Genomic DNA, 18,685 nt, shown 5'->3' on the forward strand with positions numbered 1-18,685 from the left:
CTTTTTAAAACTATTGATTCTGTTTTAAACCCCAGTCCATCCACGACACTGGAAGTCTCATCTGACACTTGTGAACATTTCCTGCACTTTTTTAATAATAAGGTTGCGTCTATACAAGCCAATATTTCACCCCTCTCTTTTAATTTGTCTACAGTGACACAGTGCTCTAAAGTTTTTGATCAGTTTGAACCACTGGCTTTTATTACCAAGGTAGTTTTTTTTTTTTTTTTTTTTCCATGATAGTGAATAGAATCAAAGTTACTGTAATGCACATCATTGTAAAAAAAAAAAAAAAAAGATATATATATATATATATATATATATATACACATATATATATATATATGTATATACATACATACATACATATATATATATACACACATACTGCATACATATACATATATATATATAGTCATACTGCTGATATCACCGTCGCTGTAATAAAACCAACAACATAATAACACCCTGGTTAACTCAGTGAGTAATGTGGGGAAGTATGTATGTACTGTGAGTGTGCATATGTACAGGTATCTCTGTATGTGAGGAAGACTTCATATATATATAAAGGTGCAGGAATGTGTGGGCGTGTAATTGTCACTGAGAATGCATGAAAGGAAAGGGGCCGCCTTCCACCTCCCAGAGAGCCCCGCCCCAGATAGCAAGGCCGGGCCCCGGCCGCCAGAAGGCCACCAGGCCCATAGGGGCAGGCAGCACAAAGATCAGTGCCCCAAGAGCCAGCCCAGAGAGCCCCCCCCCCCCGGGAAGACCAGCAAGGGGCCGAAGAGAGGTAATCCCAGCCAAGGACAGGGCGCCAGCGGGCCGGAGGACTGCCAACCCCTGAGACCAGCGAGAGATCACACCCCACAAAGGCAGACGGGTACCGGGGGCCACAAACCGGCAGGCCCAGAGACGCCTCCACAACCGGAAAGAAGCCTGCCCGCGCCGGAAGCGCCAATTCCCGCCCACCGCCACCCCCCCCCCAGGGAGCGGAGCCCGGCCCGCCCTGGGCCAACCCCCGCCCGACCCCCGACACAGGGCCGCCCCGCCAAGGGATGCAGGAGGCACACCCTCCACCCACCCGGCGGAAGCACAGGCGGCAGAAATGTATCGCCCAGCACCTGACCCCACGGAGCAAACCCCTGTATCCCCCCCCCCACACAGCGCCAACCGACGCCCGCGGGCCAGCAAACCCCGAAGAGAGCGGGAGCACCACACCCCAAGCCGCAGGGAGGCCAAGCACCAGAGCCGAGAAGGCGAGACCAGCAGCCGACCAGCCGACGGCCCCCACAAGCCACCAGAAGCCAGACCAGCCACATGCCACCAGAGCCGACAGCGCACCACCCGCGCACCGGAGCCCCACCCCCGACAAGCCCACAGACAGACCGGGGGAGGCGAGGACACAGACAGCGGCCCGGCAGCGCACAAAGCGCAACGGCGACAGACGCCCAAGCGCCCGGCAGAGCACGACCCCCCCCAGCGAGCCCGGCCCCAGGGCACCCGTCCCCCACCCCCACCCCGCCACCCAGGCCCACAGTACCCGCAAGCATGACCAAGCCCCAACCCACCAGCTGGCCCGGCGCCCCAGCAGACGCCACAGCGCAGCAACCACCAGCCGCTGCGACGGCACACGGGCCACCCGCAGCACCAGCACCGCCCCCCGGAGACCGCCGAACCCGCCCCAAGAGCGCAGAGGCGCCCGCAGCACGTGTCAGTCCAGGGGAGGCACCGCAAGCCGCCCCCCCGGTGCAAGCCCCGGCATCAACAGGCCCCAGAGGGCCACCCCAGGGAAGGGCAGGCGAACCAGACAAGGGCACCCCACAGGCCAGGCCGCCCCGGGCGAGCCACCGCGACAGCCAGGCCCCCAGCCACACCGCCGACCCTGGCGGGCAGACGCCGAGGTGCACGAGGCACCCCAATCCAGCCCGCCCCACCCGTGTATGTGATAAGGTGTGATAGTGTCTATGATGCAATTAAAAAATAAATAAATACATAAATAAAATAAAAGAGGAAATAAAATAAAAGAGGATGGTGTATCTGTGTGCATGTATATGGAGTGTATGTGGATGATAGCTAATGATGCAATTAAAATCGGGGGACAGCTGCCGCTCGGAGGGCCCCTCACCTGGCCAGCCCCCCCAAACCCTAAGTGTCTACTCTGCGATTAAAATTGGGGGGCAACAGGTCAGTGGCACAGCAGGAGCAAAGGAGCCCCGCAAGGCAGCTCCCCTCCCCAATCACGCCCGACCGTAGGCCACCCCCCAAAGTCCTATATATATGTGAGGTGGTGCAGTGGCACAGGAAGGACGGGGGCCCCACACCCCAACGCCGCCCAAACCGAGCAGGGGGGGGACCAAGGACACATGACCGACCGGCCGCCCACCACAGTCCAGGCTCGGGCGTGCCACAGGCCGCAGAACACACCACAGGCCCTACCCAGCCCGCCAGGATGCCCAGTCCGGCCCACCCAACCCCCCAGAGGCGATAGCCCCAGCGCCCCCCAACACCGGAGCCCCACCGGAGGTAGCGTCCACAGCGCCACCCCCAAACCGCCAAACACCACGGACAAGCCACACGCCCCCAAGGCAGATCCGACCGCCACCAGGACAGCGGGAACCGCGCCCACGCGCCCCCCGCATACCACCACGGCCGGCAAGGGAGCAACACCACGACGACCACAAGAGCACCGGACCCCACATAGAGCGGAGCACGGCCACATCCACGAAGTACGCAGGCCAGAGGCGCCAGGGAGGGACAGAGAAGCAAGCACCGCACGACCGGGCCCACGAGAGGAGCAGCCCCCCGCCCGGCGCCCAAGCAGATGCCCCGCCCGCCCCGCCCCCCGCCACGCCGCAGACCGGCCACTGCCCTACCCCCCGCCCATCCACCAACACGCCAAGGGGGAAACCCCGGAGCAAGCATCCCCCCGCCGATCCCGGAAAGCACCACGCAGATGGACACCACGCCGCCCGCCCCCACGCGCAAACCACAAAGGTCAGGTCAGGGAATTAATTATTGGTGCCCATATAGACTGAAATTCTGACATTTGTTCTTTAGATTCAGCAGACATTCTCTCCATAGCTATATGATCTAACAAAAGATTTTTGTAAAGAGCTATGTTCACTTTCTTCCTTGATTTCCAATTGATGAGAATGGTTTTCTTGGCGATGCTTAATGCAGTGATGAGAAGCTGTGTTTGATTTGTTTCTACATCAATTGTGGAGAGATCGCCCAGCAGGCATAGTAAAGGGGAGGTAGGAATGGAGAACCCAAGTGCCAAAGATAGGTACTCACACACTCCGTGCCAAAAATTTTTAATGGGAGCACAGGTCCACATGGAGTGTAAGTAGTCATCTATTCTATGGTCTGAGCAGTGTGTACAGATGTTAGAGTCAGTTAAACCCATTCTAAACATTCTATGTCCTGTGTAGTGTACTCTATGAAGGATTTTAAACTGAATCAGCTGTAGGTTGGGATTATTGATTAACCGGGAAGCATTAAGACATATTTGCTTCCAGAATTCAGGGTCACAGCTTGTAGATAAATCTAAGCTCCATTTGGAGATTGGTACTCCGATTGTGTTGTCATTTTTTGAAAGTAGAATATATAATTTAGATAATGTTTTAGGGGCAGATATTTTTAAAAATTGGTCAATAGTGGTATTGCTTTCCCATGATATGGTCCTGAAACTTGCTTTAATTATGGATTTAATTTCTATGTATTCAAGAAATTTGTTATGATTTATTCCATACTATGTAACAAGGTCGTTAAATGAGATAAAGTTGTTTCCTATAATTATATTTTTCATACAACTTATTCCTTTTTCGTGCCATGTTGGGAAATTTAATGGTTTCTTTTTAAGCAAGATGTCAGGATTATTCCAGACGGGAGTGTATTGGCAAGGAGTGAGCGAGAATTTTGTTATTTTTAAAAATTCCCACCAAGCTGTCAGAGTGTTGCTTATATTTATACTTTTAAAACAATTATTTTTTCGGAGGATTTGGCTAATGAAGGGCAGGTTACAAATTGGAATTTCGTGGCTAAGTGATTGTTCTATGTCTAGCCATAAATAATCCAATGGGTTAGGGTTGATCCATTTTAAGATATACTGTAACCTGTTTGCAAGGAAGTAGTTGGAGAAGTTTGGGAGTTCTAAGCCCCCATATTCTTTAGATTTTTGTAATGTTTTGAGACTTATTCGTGCTGGCTTATTTTTCCAAAGAAATTTATTTATATATGAGTCTAATGACTTGAACCAAATTATAGATGGTTTAGTGGGGAGCATGGAAAATAGATAATTAACCTTTGGTAAAATCATCATTTTCACGGTGGATACTCTGCCTGTAAGTGAGATGGGCAAGGTTCTCCAACGTGCAAGATCATCCTCTATTGACTTCAATCATGGAGTATAATTCAAGCGGATCAGGTCTGACAGGTTGGAGGAAATGTTAATACCCAAATACTTAATGTTCCCTGAACACAGTGGTATAGAGGGGGTGCTCTGGAAACCAAAGTTAATGGGCAGTACTGTGGATTTAGACCAGTTAATGGAGTAATCTGAGAAGGTGCTATAATTGTTAATGAGTGAGATAGATTCGTGAAGTGAAGAATGTGAATTATCCAGGAAGAGTAATACATCATCAGCATAAAGGCTTATCTTATGATGAACATTTGTGGTGTGGATCCCTTTAATATTTATATGTTGTCGAATTGCAGCTGCAAGAGGTTCGATAAAGATAGCAAATAGTGAGGGAGAGAGTGGACACCCTTGCCTAGTACCTCTTTGTAGAGTAAATTCTGGAGAGATGTGATTGTTGGTCCGAACAGAGGCCTTCGGGGTGTTATATAGTATTTTAATCCATGTTCTAAATTAATCTACAAAGCCAAATTTTTGTAGTGTTGCAAAGAGAAATTTCCAGTTTACTCTGTCAAATGCTTTTTCAGCATCCAATGAGACAATTGTGGTTTCTAAATTATGGATGATAGAGTAATCAATCAGATTGATTAGACGGCATACGTTGCTAGTTGAGTTTCTCCCCTTAATAAATCCTGATTGATCAGGGTGTATTATATGAGGGGTAACTTTTTCCAGCCTTATAGCTAACGCTTTGCATATTATTTTAAGATCTGCATTAATCAGTGAAATTGGACGATAACTGGAAGGTAGTGTTGGGTCCTTATCCGGTTTCAGCAGGAAACTGATTGTAGCTGAGTTCATGGTTGGAGGCAAGCATGAACTGTCTTTAATTTCCAAAACCATTCTAAGAAATATTGGAGATAGTAATGACCAGAATGTTTTATAAAACTCGGCAGGGAAACCGTCAGGTCCTGGTGCTTTATTATTCGGCAACCGGTGTAGAGTGTTATGGAGTTCTATGAATGAAATGGGTACATCTAAGTTGGTCACCTGTTCGTCATTTAATTTTGGTAATTCTATGTTGTTGAGAAATGTTTTGATATCTGGGAGAGATGGTTTAATCTGAGGTGTATATAGATTTTTATAAAAGCTCCTAAAGACAGAATTAATTTCTTCCGGGAGGTGAGTGATGTGACCTCCTGAGTTTCTAATGGAGGAGATAGAGCTTTTTTCTTTATTGACTTTTAGTTGGTTAGCTAAGTATTTTCCGTGTTTATTGCCATGCTCAAACTTTTCCAAACGTAGTCTCTGCAGTTGGAACTGAATTTTCTTGTCAGTAATTTCTTTTAAGTCTAGTTTCAGTTTCCTTAGGTTACTTAGGATATGCTCATCCTTTGAGTCAGCATGAGCGGTTTCGAGGAGTTGGATTTTTTTCTCCAACTCTGATTCTAGTAATCTCTCTTTCTTTTTCTTATATGATGAATATGAAATGGTTTTTCCGCGCATTACTGCTTTTGCTGCCTCCCACAGAATACTAGCCGAAACACCGGGTTGGTCATTGAAGTCTAAAAACATTGTCCACTCTCTTTCAAAGTATTTTAGGAAGTCTGAGTCTTTTAGTAATGATGTATTTAATCTCCAGCATCTAGTCGGAGCGCTCATTGTTTGGTTAGTGAGAAAAAGAGAGACGGGGGCGTGGTCACTAATGGTGATAGGGTGTATGTGAATGTTTGAGATGTCTGATATGACTGAGTTGCTTGTCAAAAAGTAGTCAATACGAGAGTAGGTGTGGTGCACTGGTGAGAAATAAGTATATTCCCTGTGAGTAGGGTGATAAGAGCGCCAAGCATCACAAAGACCAAAATCATTCATGTATTTCTTCAGTATCGATGTTGATTGAGACTCACGATGTCTCCCAGCTGGGCTAGACCTGTCCACTTCTGGGTTAAATACTAAGTTGAGGTCCCCTCCCGAGATCATACTTGTATCCAAATGTGCAGAGAGAGAAGAAAAGAAGGCATGAAAGAAGGAGGGGTCGTCAACATTCGGACCATATATGTTGGCAATGCAGAAATGTACATTATCAACAGATATGTTCATTATTATATATCTCCCTTCTGTGTCTGTAATAGTGTTGTGGAGTGTAAAATTCACCCTCCTGTTAATTAAAATAGCTACCCCTCTCTGTTTGGAGTTGTAACTTGCTAAATATGTGTGTGGGAACTGTGGTGAGTGAAGTGTATGGACAGCTGACTTGGACATGTGAGTCTCTTGTAATAAGACAATGTCTGCTTGGGTGTTCTTCAAATGATTAAACATTTTTTGTCTTTTTTCTATCGACCCAACTCCCCTGACATTCCAAGTGACAAACTGTAGTGAGTTCATCCTACACTAGCTTTTGGTGATGTGTGTGTAAACAAGATCAAATGCAAAGTATGTGTACCTGGAAGTAAAATTAATGGGAGTATACACAGTACATTTAAATGTATGCTTAATTTGTACATAGGCAAAGTGTAACATAGTAATCCTGAATGAACTAAGCCAACTAAAGTGAGGACGTGATGTGGGTTTATGCATAAGTGAGATGAGCGTGCTTGTGAGTAGTTGTGATATCCATATCAATAGTGGAATATGATGTGTATGTGTAGGAGAATGCGTGCACGTGTGTGTATTTGAGTGAATAGCTTGAATTTGGTTGGGTTTGGACTTTGAGGGTGTATGATGTCACTGTGAGGAGATGCTGATGAAGGAGACAGCTGGCAGACAAGAGGATATGTGACAATATGAGGAGGGGAGAAAACGTGAGACAGAGGGGGGAATAGAAGAGGAAGAAAGAGAAGAAGAAAGGCTGTGCATACATACAGTGGGATAGAGAGAGAAAAAAAAACGGGGGGGAGGGGTAAAGTGGAAGCAGACAGTAACATGCAACAACAAGTGTGCGCGCTGCAAGATAGAAAGAAAAGTTACCTGGTTGAGATAGATCATTAGTTACCATATCAATACAGCCACGGTGTTACTTCCTGGTCGCGGTAAAGTTGTCCATTGACGAAGAGTTTATCCACCGTGATGACAGCTCGGCATCCCTCGTCGATGAACTTCCTCCGAACAGGGAACAGGCGTCGGCGCCTGTCGAGGATTTCTCGGGGGAATTGATCGTTGACGCTGAAGTCCGTCCCCTTCAGCTCCCGGCCTCGGCCCTTCACCTGTTCCTTCTGCTTGAAATGTTCGAATTTCGCCACGATGGGTCTCGGCCTACGGTTCTCTGGCTTCTTGGCTCCCAGGCGGTGAACGCGGTGAAAAGTGATGTTTTGGATGGCGTCCGCTGGGAGTTTGAGTTGTTGCGCCATGAAGGCCCTCACCGCTTCTTCCGGGTCCTCCTCAGATTTTTCGGGAATTCCCGCGAAGACCAGATTGTCCCTCATGCTCCGGGCCTGGAGGTCTAGAATCGTCTCCTTCATGGTCTTGTTTTCCTGGACGAGTTGTGAAACTCCATCGGTGAGGGTCTTCACCGACTCGCGGAGGGTGGCGTTCTCCGTGACCAAGGAGACGATCTGATTTTGGCTGAATTCCAGAGATTCACGGATGGCCTGGAATTCTTTGTGAAGTACCTCGACGAGAGCGAGGCGGCCGTCCAAGCAAATCAGCCTCTTGTAGATGGACTCAAGGATGTCTTTGATGTCAGTGCCTGGCGGAGATATTCCTCCAGGTGAGTCTTCCGGACGGCTCCGTTTGGGGTTTGGTGTCTTCGGTGATTTTCCCATAACTACACGTTCGAAGCACCCGTCGATGTACTCCTCCAGATCTTCCAGTTTGGGTTGGTTAGGCGTCTAAAGTGTTTAATTTGCTGGTTTTGTGTCGAGATAATTTGCGCATGTTTTAATAGTTGATTGTTTGTCTTTTTTTTTTTCCGAGCGCTATGTTCCGCTTGTCTGTATCCAAGTCTCATCTGACACTTGTGAACATTTCCTGCACTTTTTTAATAATAAGGTTGCGTCTATACGAGCCAGTATATCACCCCCCTCTTTTAATTTGTCTACAGTGACACAGTGCTCTAAAGTTTTTAATCAGTTTGAACCTGTGTCGCTGGCCTTCATTACCAAGGTAGTTGATGGTCTTAAGCCTTCTTCCTCTCCCATTGATCCTGTTCCCCATCACTTTTTTAGCGAGGTGTGGGCAACTATTGGCCCCTATGTGTGCAATATCATCAACAGCAGCCTGTCCTCTGGTATTGTTCCTTCCTTTTGTAAAAAGGCTGCTGTTGAACCTTTGCTTAAAAAAACAGGTCTGGATCCTTCAATTTTAGTAGTAGTAGTAGTAGTAGTACTTTATTAATCCCACAGCAGGGAAATTCATCTGTTACAGCAGCAAGCAAGATACACAAGTAAAGAATGCATAGTGACATAGTGAATACAAAATGGCTCAGGTGTTGTAGAGCCTGATAGCGGTTGGTATGAAGGACCTGCGGAACCTCTCCTTCTTACACCGTGGGTGTAACAGTCTGCTGCTGAAGGAGCTTCCCAGGGAAACAAGTGTCATGTAGCGGGTGAAAGGTGTTGTCCATGATGGATGTCAGCTTAGCCAACATCCTTCTCTCTCTAATTTTATCAAATTATCAGTCCATTTCTAAACTACCTTTTATCTCAAAGATTTTAGAAAGAAGTGTTCTTGCACAGATGCAGCCTTTTCTAGATGAAAATGGGATTTTAGACACCTTCCAGTCAGGTTACAGGGCCTTTCATAGCACTGAGTCTGCACTTTGAAAGGTTTTAATGACCTGTTTTTAATGACTGATCCTGGGTGGTCAGCCATTTTAGTGCTTTTAGACCTGACTGCTGCCTTTGACACAGTGGACCACACTATTCTTTTATCTCGCTTGGAAAACTGTGTGGATGTCAGGGGGGCTGCTCTTGAGTGGTTCAGGTCTTACTTGTCAGGGAGATGCCTTACTGTGGGACTTGGTGACTCCACCTCGTCAACTGTCCCCCTGGACTGTGGAGTCCCCCAGGGATCAATCCTGGGGCCCATCCTATTTGCTCTCTACTTTAGCCCATTTAGTACCATTTTTAAAAAGCATGGCATCTCCTATGACTTTTATGCAGATGACTGCCAGATCTATTTACCAATTACAAGAAATGACCATGCCCCCCCGACACCCCTTCTTGAGTGCTTAAGTGACGTCAAGGTCTGGTTGGCTCAACATTTTTTAAAGCTCAATGAGGGGAAGACAGAAGTTATCATCCTTAATAATAATAAAAAAAAATATATATAATAATAATAATGACCCCCACTTGGACTTGGGCCCCGTCAAGGATCAAGTCAGTCCCACAGCCACCAGCCTTGGCGTCATCATTGATAGTGATTTTAAACTTAATAAACAAATCAACGCCTTTGTAAAATCTTGTTTTTATCATCTTAGGCTTCTATCTAAAGTCAAATAATTTTTATCATCGCAACATTGTGAACAAGCCATGCACGCTTTTATTTCGTCACGTCTGGACTACTGTAATGCCCTCTACTGAGGAATAAATCATAAATGACTCTCTCGCTTACAGTTAGTCCAGAACTCTGCAGCATGGCTTTAACAGGAACCAAAAAGAGGGAGCACATTACCCCAATTTTAGCCTCCCTGCACTGGTTGCTTGTGCGTTTTAGGATTGATTTTAAGATTTTATTGTTTGTTTTTAAGGCTTTGAATGGGCTGGCCCCTCAGTACATCTCGGACCTCATCCAAATCTACACTCCAGCGCACACATTGAGGTCCGAAGGCCAGCTCCAACTGGTGGTGCCTAAGACCAGACTTAAGACCAGGGGAGACCGGGCCTTTTCTGTAGTCGGTCCAAAGCTGTGCAACACTTTCCCCCCTTATGTAAAAACAGCCCCCACAATTGAAAGCTTTAAGTCTCGTCTTAAAACCCACTTTTATTCTGTGGCTTTTAACTCGGCGTGAGTCGTGTGGTCCTCTGTGTCTTTTATTCTTTTTTTGTTTTAATTGTTTTATTTATTTTAGTTCTTAAATATAATTTACTTATTTATTTTTTTACCTACTTATTGGAATTTTTTGCTTTTATTGTTTCTACTTTGTTTAAATATTTTACCATTGTACGTTTCTTTGTTTTTATTTATTGGATTTTTTCGTTTTTACAGTAGTGATTTTTATTATTTACATTTACATTCCCTGATTTACTTATTATTTGTGGTTTTACTAGTCTGTGTAGCACTTTAGAAACAGTGGGAATAAAGTCCTAATATTATGGGAATAAAGTCCTAATATTACGGGAATAAAGTCCTAATTTTATGGGAATAAAGTCCTAATTTTATGGGAATAAAGTCCCAATATTACGGTAATAAAGTCCTAATATTACGGTAATAAAGTCCTAATATGTTGGAATAAAGTCCTAATTCTATGGGAATAAAGTCCTAATATTAGTCCTAATTCTATGGGAATAAAGTCCTAATATTATTGGAATAAAGTCCTACGATTACGGGAATAAAGTCCTAAAATTACGGGAATAAAGTCCTAATTCAAGTCCTAAGATTACGGGAATAAAGTCCTAAAATTACGGGAATAAAGTCCTAATTCTATGGGAATAAAGTCCTAATATTATGGGAATAAAGTCCTAACATTACGGGAATAAAGTCCTAACATTACGGGAATAAAGTCATAATTTTATGGGAATAAAGTCCTAATATTACAGGAATAAAGTCCTAATTCTATGGGAATAAAGAATTTAAATGATGGGAATAAAGTCCTAATATGATGGAATAAAGTCCTAATTCTATGGGAATAAAGTCCTAATATTAGTCCTAATTCTATGGTATTAAAGTCCTAATTCTACGGGAATAAAGTCCTAATCTAATCCTAATCTAGTCTCGTGGTCTAGTGTGGCAGAAATCATTAAAGATTCAAGAGTTTTTTGCATCTGTAGAAGCAACTCAGGATTGTGGTGGACATGCCAAATTTCCTCAGTCTTCTCAGGAAGTACAGTCTCCTTTGGTTCTTCAGAATTTGTTGGGTGTTGTGAGACCAGGTGAGGTCCTCGCTGATGTGTGTGCCAAGGAACTTGAAGGTTTTCACCCTCTCCACCTCAGTCTCATCAATAAACAGGGGTCTATGCGGCTCTTGTTCTTGGGTCGATGATCATCTCTTTAGTCTTATCTGTATTGAGAAGGAGATTGTTATCATGACACCAAGCTATGAGGTCCGCCACCTCTCTTCTGTATGATGTTTCAACACCACCAGTGATCAGGCCGATGACTGTAGTGTCATCCGCAAATTTAATGATGCTGGTGTTGTTCTGGGAGGCCACGCAATCGTAGGTGAAGAGCGTGTAGAGGAGCGGACTCAGCACACACCCCTGTGGGCTCCCAGTGCTCACAATTCTTGAGCTGGATGTGCGATTGTGGACTCTGACTGACTGGGCCTGCCTGTTAGAAAGTTAAACACACCAGACCAGCAGGCTGCTGCGTCCTCCCGACGTAGAAGAAAGCCAAAGTCGGAGAGGCTGAATGAAAGTTCACGGTGAACTCTGCCGATGTTTAGAAGTGTCTCTCTGTTGTAGTGTACAGCGTGAGTGCATTGAATGCTCAATATGAACAGTAAAATAACAACAAATAGAAAAAAACAAAAAGAAAAAATCTGTTAAAGTTTGATAATATACTGATCTGTGGTGACTTTAACATCCATGTCTGATCCCCCTCAGATCAGCTGGCTCAATGTTTTAATTCTTTGCTGGAATCTATTGGTCTCACCCAGTCTATTGCTTGTCCCACTCATCAACTTGGGCACACACTGGACCTCGTCATCTCCCATGGACTATCTGTGTCAGTTAATAATGTACAAAATGTTCCTATTTCCGATCACTCCTTATTTGCTTCCAGACGCTAGCACCTCCAGCTGCACCAAAACCTGCTCCCATCTCCCACCGCCGGGTTAGCACCTCCACAACAGCCAATGACTTTGCTGCTACATTCTCAGGCACAGAACTACGTCCTATAATGTGTCCGGACACCTTCTTCTCCTCTTTTCATTCCACATGCTGCCAGATCCTGGACTCTGTGGCACCATTTAAGGACAAAGCTACTAGACTCACACCTGAACCATGGCTGAATGAAACCAGGGGGTTCTGGGTACTCCGGTTTCTTCCCACATTCCAAAAACATGCATGTTAGCTTCATTGGAGACTCTAAATGGTCCATAGGTATGAATGTGAGTGTTTGTCTATATGTGCCCTGCCATTGGCTGGACACCAGTCCAGGGTGTACCCCACCTCTCGCCCAACGTCAGCATACCTGTGAAGGCTCCAGCATACCCGCGACCCTAATGAGGATAAGCGGCATAGAAAAAGGATGGATGGATTATGGGAAAAAAGCTTTAATATTATGGGAATAAAGTCGTGATATTAGAAAATGTGCAAAGTTTAAATATTTGTAAAATAATGTCATTTTAGTCGTATAGAGTTGAAATATTGAATAAAAATAATATTTTGAAAAATTGGATGATGATAAACAATCAAAACAAAGTTAAGCTGTCAGTTTTGGAAAATGAGGTTTGGAAAAAGTAAAAATATTATGGCAACAGAGTCCTAACATCAGCAGAAGACAACAAGGATTATTTAAGAAGAAAGTTGAAATACTTTGGAGGGAAAAAAGCAAAAATGGGGAAAAAAGAGCAAAGAGTCTGTTCCATTTGTAGTTTATCCCAAAAAAAAAAAAACAGTCACGTTTGAATGTCAGGTGGTGTAAAGTCACAATGCCACTGCGGGACAAAATACAGTACAAGTATTATACAAGTATGAGCTGTGTGCCCTAAATGGTCACCCCCGCCGAACACTTAGCCTTAGCATGCTAGTGGGCATCACAGTGAACATGTTGATCAAAGCACTCACTTACACATGAAGTACACTTGCTAGCTAAGTGTGTGTGTGTGGGGGGGGGGTGTTATGTATGTGTGTGTGTGTGTGTGTGTGCGTGCGTGCGCCCGCCCGCCCTTACCGCTATGATCGCTGAACCGGCGGGGGGTGATGTGAAGGGGCAAAGTGTCGGCCAGGGACCCCAGGTAGAGCACTCCGTCCGTGCGGTGCCGTCCGCCACCAGTGGCCCGGCAATCGGTTCCGTGGGAGGTGGCGGGAGTGCCGCCCGCCCCGCCTCCAGTCCGGTCCGAGTCCGTGTTTCTGGGGGTGTAGAAGCCGAAGGGCACGGGGGGGTCGTGTTCGATGCCCATCGCGGCCACGGAGCTCGCCGAGCGGCTCCGCAGGCCCATGGTGCCGCCGGACCGGTAGTGGCTGAAATGGGCGGAGGGCGGCACCGGTACCGCGCTGTCATCCGCGGACACTCCAGGAAAAGAACCCCGAGGCCTGCCCGCCGAGCTCTGCTTCCCCCCCATCCAGCAGACGGTGGTGTGGATTAGGAGGGACAGCAAGTGTCCCTGTTTTGTCCTCTGTCCGCCTCGCTGCGTGCGCGCAGACTCGTCAGCACTGTGCACACGCAACAACGCGCTTCCCAGCCGAGCTGGTCATGTGACCAACGTCTGGATTCAAGTGCTAACACACGCACACCGTCACCGTCAAGGACACGTCTATGGCGTCACACGCCACTAGACAAGCGCGGTCGTCCGTCTTGCTTCCGGCTTTCGATCCGGTCAGAAAGCTTGTCCGCCGATATTGCGCTTACAGATATCGATTCGATACTGCTTTAATACAGGAACATTATTGTCGATACTGGACACATTTCCTGATCATTTTATGACTTTCTGTTCATTTTGTTGCTCATCATCATCACAGCCAACACAAATTTGGAAAGCAAGGTTAGCCTGCGTATCGGATCCATACTAGGCTGATGAGATGCTGTTGGTACAGGTATTGGCAATCCTGGCCCCGTATCTACCCTGCACCCAATCCATGCCAACATTTGCAGTGTGGCCCAGACGAGGGGAGGTGTCAATTACTCCGCAGTCACTTTTAAGCATGAAGCCAGCAGGAGCGTATGTGGAGGAGGGCTAAAGATGGGCTACCATGCTAGGTAGCGTTCATTTTAAAGTCCAGTCACCTCTGCATTACTGAGACTTTGTGCTCTTTTAGTGTACTCCCGTGTAGGTCTCTTATCTGTAAAGCGGCCTGAGTGAATCCTTCCTCTCTCCAGAAGTGCTAAATCAATGTATTTCCTCCTGTTCGGCTCCCACAGAGCCTTCATAGAGTCTTTCCAGGCCTAATAGGACTATTGCATGTCATTGGCTTGCACACACCTATGCAACGCCAGGGATTAGAGCAAAGGCTGGAGCAGCTCATCCTCATAATTGAACACAGGGCAGGCAAAGAAGCATGGAAACATGGAAGTGACATCATGTAAGTATGATGTATTGATGACATGGCACAACAACAACACCACTTTCAACTTGATGCTCCTAAAATGAGGTTATTTGTCGTCATCATTGTACAACATTACAACATCGTCATGAAATCACAACACATTTGTGGCAGGTTTCCATGGTTCACTGGCGACACAAGCCAGGTTTAATGTGTCGATACTCTTTAATGTGTCGATACTCTTTCTCAATCAGAGAGGAGAAATATGATCTTAGAGGAAAATTAAACTTAAAACATTTATATGTGAGAACTACGCTGAAAACCCACAGCATTTCCGTGTGTGGAATTAAATGATGGAAGGGATTGAGTAAGGAACTAAAAAAAAGTACAGAGATGAGCACATTCATAAACAATACAAGCAGTTGATGTTTGCTAAATACAAGGAAGAAGAGTCTTGATCATCTCAATGATGTTCTGTCAGGTTTGTTTGTTTTTTTGTTTATAAAAAAAAGAAAAAGAAAAAAAAAGTTTATAAAAAAGTTTTGTTCTTTATTCATATTTATTATAAGCATTTATTTATGTATTTATCTATTATTAGTAATAGTATTATTAATGTATATGTATATAAATATATATGTATATATGTGTGTATGTACTGTATATATATATATATATATATATATTTTTTTTTTTTTTTCTTTGGGAGGGGTGTCTTACCGTTATCTATTATGTGTTATCCTGACTATCACTGAAAACATGACATGGAATGCAGGAAGTGAACAACATGTACTGTAATAGATGTAGAATGGATGGGGGGTAGGATTAAATAAGCTTTGCTTCTTCCTACTCCTTTTGGACATGTGGAACTGTGAAAGAATGATTCATGAGATGTATTCCATTGGAACCTTCATGTTCAAATAAACTGAACCAAACTCCCCACATGCGCATGGAAGACATTTCAAGTGGAAAATGTGTGCATACTTGACTCTTCACGACTCTCTTGGCAGGAGAACCTTCCCTGGATTCAGCAGAGTCTTTGGGTCCGGGGTGTCCTTAATGTGGCGCGGATGCTCACGGCCCCCATCTCTTCATACAGCAGCGCTTGTTTGCCTAAGTCCACCCCGTGCTCACCTGTGCAGGTGCCATTCATAGCCAGGGCACTTCTGGGAGGACAAACAAGAGGTCCATCCGCACACTCACTTATATCCTGGAGCCAATCCCAGCTGTTCCATCCACGGAAGTACAATAATCCCTCATTTATGCTTTCATTCCTTCCACACCCCACCCTGATCAATCCATTCCCACCAAGTAGGACTCAATATTTACACATGCAATATTTTGGTAGTTATGGCAAACAAAACCTGTTTACCACCTTCTAAATACACTTTTTAACATGATTAGAGCCCTCTAGACATGAAATAACACCCCTATAGTCACCTTTACACTCCTACTACCCAATATAGTAGACATAATAGTGAGGGAAATAAAGACATAGAAAACCTGTTTACCACCTTCTAAATGAAATAACATGAAATAACACCCCTATAGTCACCTTTACGCTCCTATTACCCAATATAGTAGATATAATAAGACAAATTTAAGACATGACACAGAAAACCCGTTTACCACCTTCTAAATACGCTTTTTAACATGCCCTCTAGACACAAAATAACACCCTATAGTCCCATTTACACGATTATACCCAGTGTAAGTGCAGAGTGACGCCTCAGTGTGAAGTCCTGGCTTACTCGTGTCCAATCATGGTGTAATCCACACAAAGTCCAGTTAGTTGCATAAACTAAATGTTTTATTCCAAAGTGTCACAATGTAGACAAATAGTTCGTTGCGCCAAAAAAAAACAAACAACTTAATTGAGCAGACACGGTAAAGAACCATGTGGCTCCACAGCAGTCTAATTATAACTTTATTCCCATAATATTTTTCATCTTTTAAAACAATGTAATTTTTTCTTTATTTCAAAGTTGTTACTAAAATGATATTTTTCCTCATGTTACAAGTTTATTCTCATAAAATTGCAACTTTTTTCTCATTAGAAAACTATTTTTTCTTTCGCTTAATATTTTTGGCTTTACTCAGTAAAATTTCTGCTGTTGATTTTTTTTCAAATAGTTCAACTTGTATATTTTCTTCTCTTAATATTTAAACTTCTGATACTTTTTAAAATTTCCTTTTCCTCAGGCTACATATATACACACATATAAATATACATACTGTACACGTATATATATGGAACATGGCTGGCTGCTCATAGAAAACGAATCATGGTAATGAAACATGTGTGAGGTACACTTTTGGAGTGTTGATCTTCAGAGCTTCCACTGTAATTGTAAAACGCTCATACAGACACGTCATACATTTGCTGTTTATGTGCCAAAACTCTCATGACGCTGTTTGTTGAGCAATCATGCTACCTGTGGCTTGTCCCAACTTTCCAGGACAAGTGTCAACAAGTGCCTACTCATGCATTTCTTAAAACACCAGAGGGACCAGCAGTCTCCTTTTCCATGTGTCACACACATTGCTGTTGGTCAAACTACTCTATATCACCTCCACCTTGACAGTATCACTTACATTCCACACGTTTATACCTAACGGGACCCCCGGGGGTCACAATTTATTGCTAGGGAAACAAATGCATGATTCCCAAATGGCACATAAAATGTTCACTACATATGTGTATACCTAACGGACCCCCAGGACGCCATCACTCCTATGCCCCCTAGAGCCAGCTGTAGGAAAACAGCAGGAGTTTCAGAATGATCTCTCCGGATAAAAAAAAAAAAAAAAAAAAGAGGACCACCACCACACATGTTTACAAGTCATCAATCACACTATGACCGTTAGTTTTTCACCTAATATTTTGAGCAAGTTGTGTGCCTCATAAGTTGCTATGATTGTCTTCTGTTGGTTATCCACCAGCACGATCTATCTGAGGCTGCTTGGCCATCACCAGTTTGTCAGTCTGGATCTGGAAGCCCCACAGGATCTTGGCCTGATCATTCTTGACTGCCTTTGATGTTGTCTACCATCTTGATTGTGAGAACTCCAGTTCATGTTCCGGTGCGCTATTCCTGCTACCTGGTTGTGCTGCTCCCTGCCAGCATTTTCCGTACTGCTGTGGTGTGCTGCACTTTGCACCGCCTGCACCTGTAGTCCTGGCTGGTGTGGTAGAGCCCAGCGTCAATTGAGCTTGTGTTCTTGTGCTGCCATGATTAGTGCCACTGCTATGTTTTCCTGATGTCAGCCATGTCTTCAATTTGTGGGTGGTACATGCCATGCAGGGGTTTGGTTTTCCATGACAGCCCATCTGACTCCTCCTCCTTCCTGGGCTTCTGTTGCCGGAAGCCATACTTTGGTGTCTAGCTCGTTTTAAACATCCAACTTTCAGTTCCAATTTTTTTTTTTTTTTGCTTTGCCATATTTGATTAAATGCAAGATGTCTTCTTGCGGAGGGAGTACCGTATTTTCCAGACTATAAGTCACACTTTTTTTTCATGGTTTAGCTGGTCCTGCTATTTATACTCCGGAGCAACTTACATATGTTTTTTTCCCCACACTGACACACTGGGAATCCCTGCAGGTACAACACATATTACTTGAGTAGTGTAGCTTTATTTGTCAACTATATTCACCTTGACTGAACATAACAGGAAGTATTGTACAGAATGTTGAAATATTCTCTTATTTTGTGGTATGACTTAAATGTTTACTGAGAGTCTTATGAAAAGTAAGCATGGTTTCACTCTGGACTATCAGGACAGAGGAGCATGTGGATAGGCTCAAATACAACAGACAAATGCTACCCTTGTGTCGAGTCATGGATTTGTGCTGGGATGAAGCTCATGGAGTCTGGGTTTTGCTGAGTCACGGATGGGTCAGACCTTGCTGCATTTGGATTGTCCCTCTGGCTGATAGGCAGCACGTTTGTTGCGATGGTGAGGGAAGGTTGGCATCAGCTCGGGCTCACAGGCTGCACGGTGTGGAGGAGAACCGAGATGGCATGATC

General features: G+C 44.8%; 2 protein-coding genes across 17 annotated transcripts in view; both read right to left on the reverse strand.

Moving 5' to 3' along the window:
* znrf1 (zinc and ring finger 1) overlaps positions 1-14,170 on the reverse strand; it is a 53,298-nt gene extending 39,128 nt beyond the window's left edge. For 2 of the 5 annotated variants that reach the window (XM_054775679.1, XM_054775678.1), the window contains exon 1: positions 13,349-14,021. In XM_054775679.1, coding sequence (XP_054631654.1) covers positions 13,349-13,739 — 391 coding nt within the window. In that variant the 5' untranslated portion in view covers positions 13,740-14,021. Of the gene's footprint in view, positions 1-2,944; positions 11,514-13,348 lie in introns of those variants that run through there. The other 3 variants (XM_054775675.1, XM_054775677.1, XM_054775676.1) reach the window with 3 other exon arrangements.
* A 2,220-nt stretch (positions 14,171-16,390) lies between these two features.
* The window catches only part of cdk10 (cyclin-dependent kinase 10), a 56,569-nt gene continuing 54,274 nt past the window's right edge, over positions 16,391-18,685 (reverse strand). For 9 of the 12 annotated variants that reach the window (XM_054775277.1, XM_054775276.1, XM_054775272.1 and 6 more), the window contains one exon: positions 16,395-18,649. In XM_054775277.1, the coding sequence (XP_054631252.1) occupies positions 18,555-18,649 (95 nt within the window). In that variant the 3' untranslated portion in view covers positions 16,395-18,554. Of the gene's footprint in view, positions 18,650-18,685 lie in introns of all 12 variants that reach the window. The other 3 variants (XM_054775281.1, XM_054775275.1, XM_054775280.1) reach the window with 3 other exon arrangements.

The sequence above is a fragment of the Dunckerocampus dactyliophorus genome, chromosome 5, assembly GCF_027744805.1.
Source record: "Dunckerocampus dactyliophorus isolate RoL2022-P2 chromosome 5, RoL_Ddac_1.1, whole genome shotgun sequence".
NCBI classification, from domain to species: domain Eukaryota; kingdom Metazoa; phylum Chordata; class Actinopteri; order Syngnathiformes; family Syngnathidae; genus Dunckerocampus; species Dunckerocampus dactyliophorus.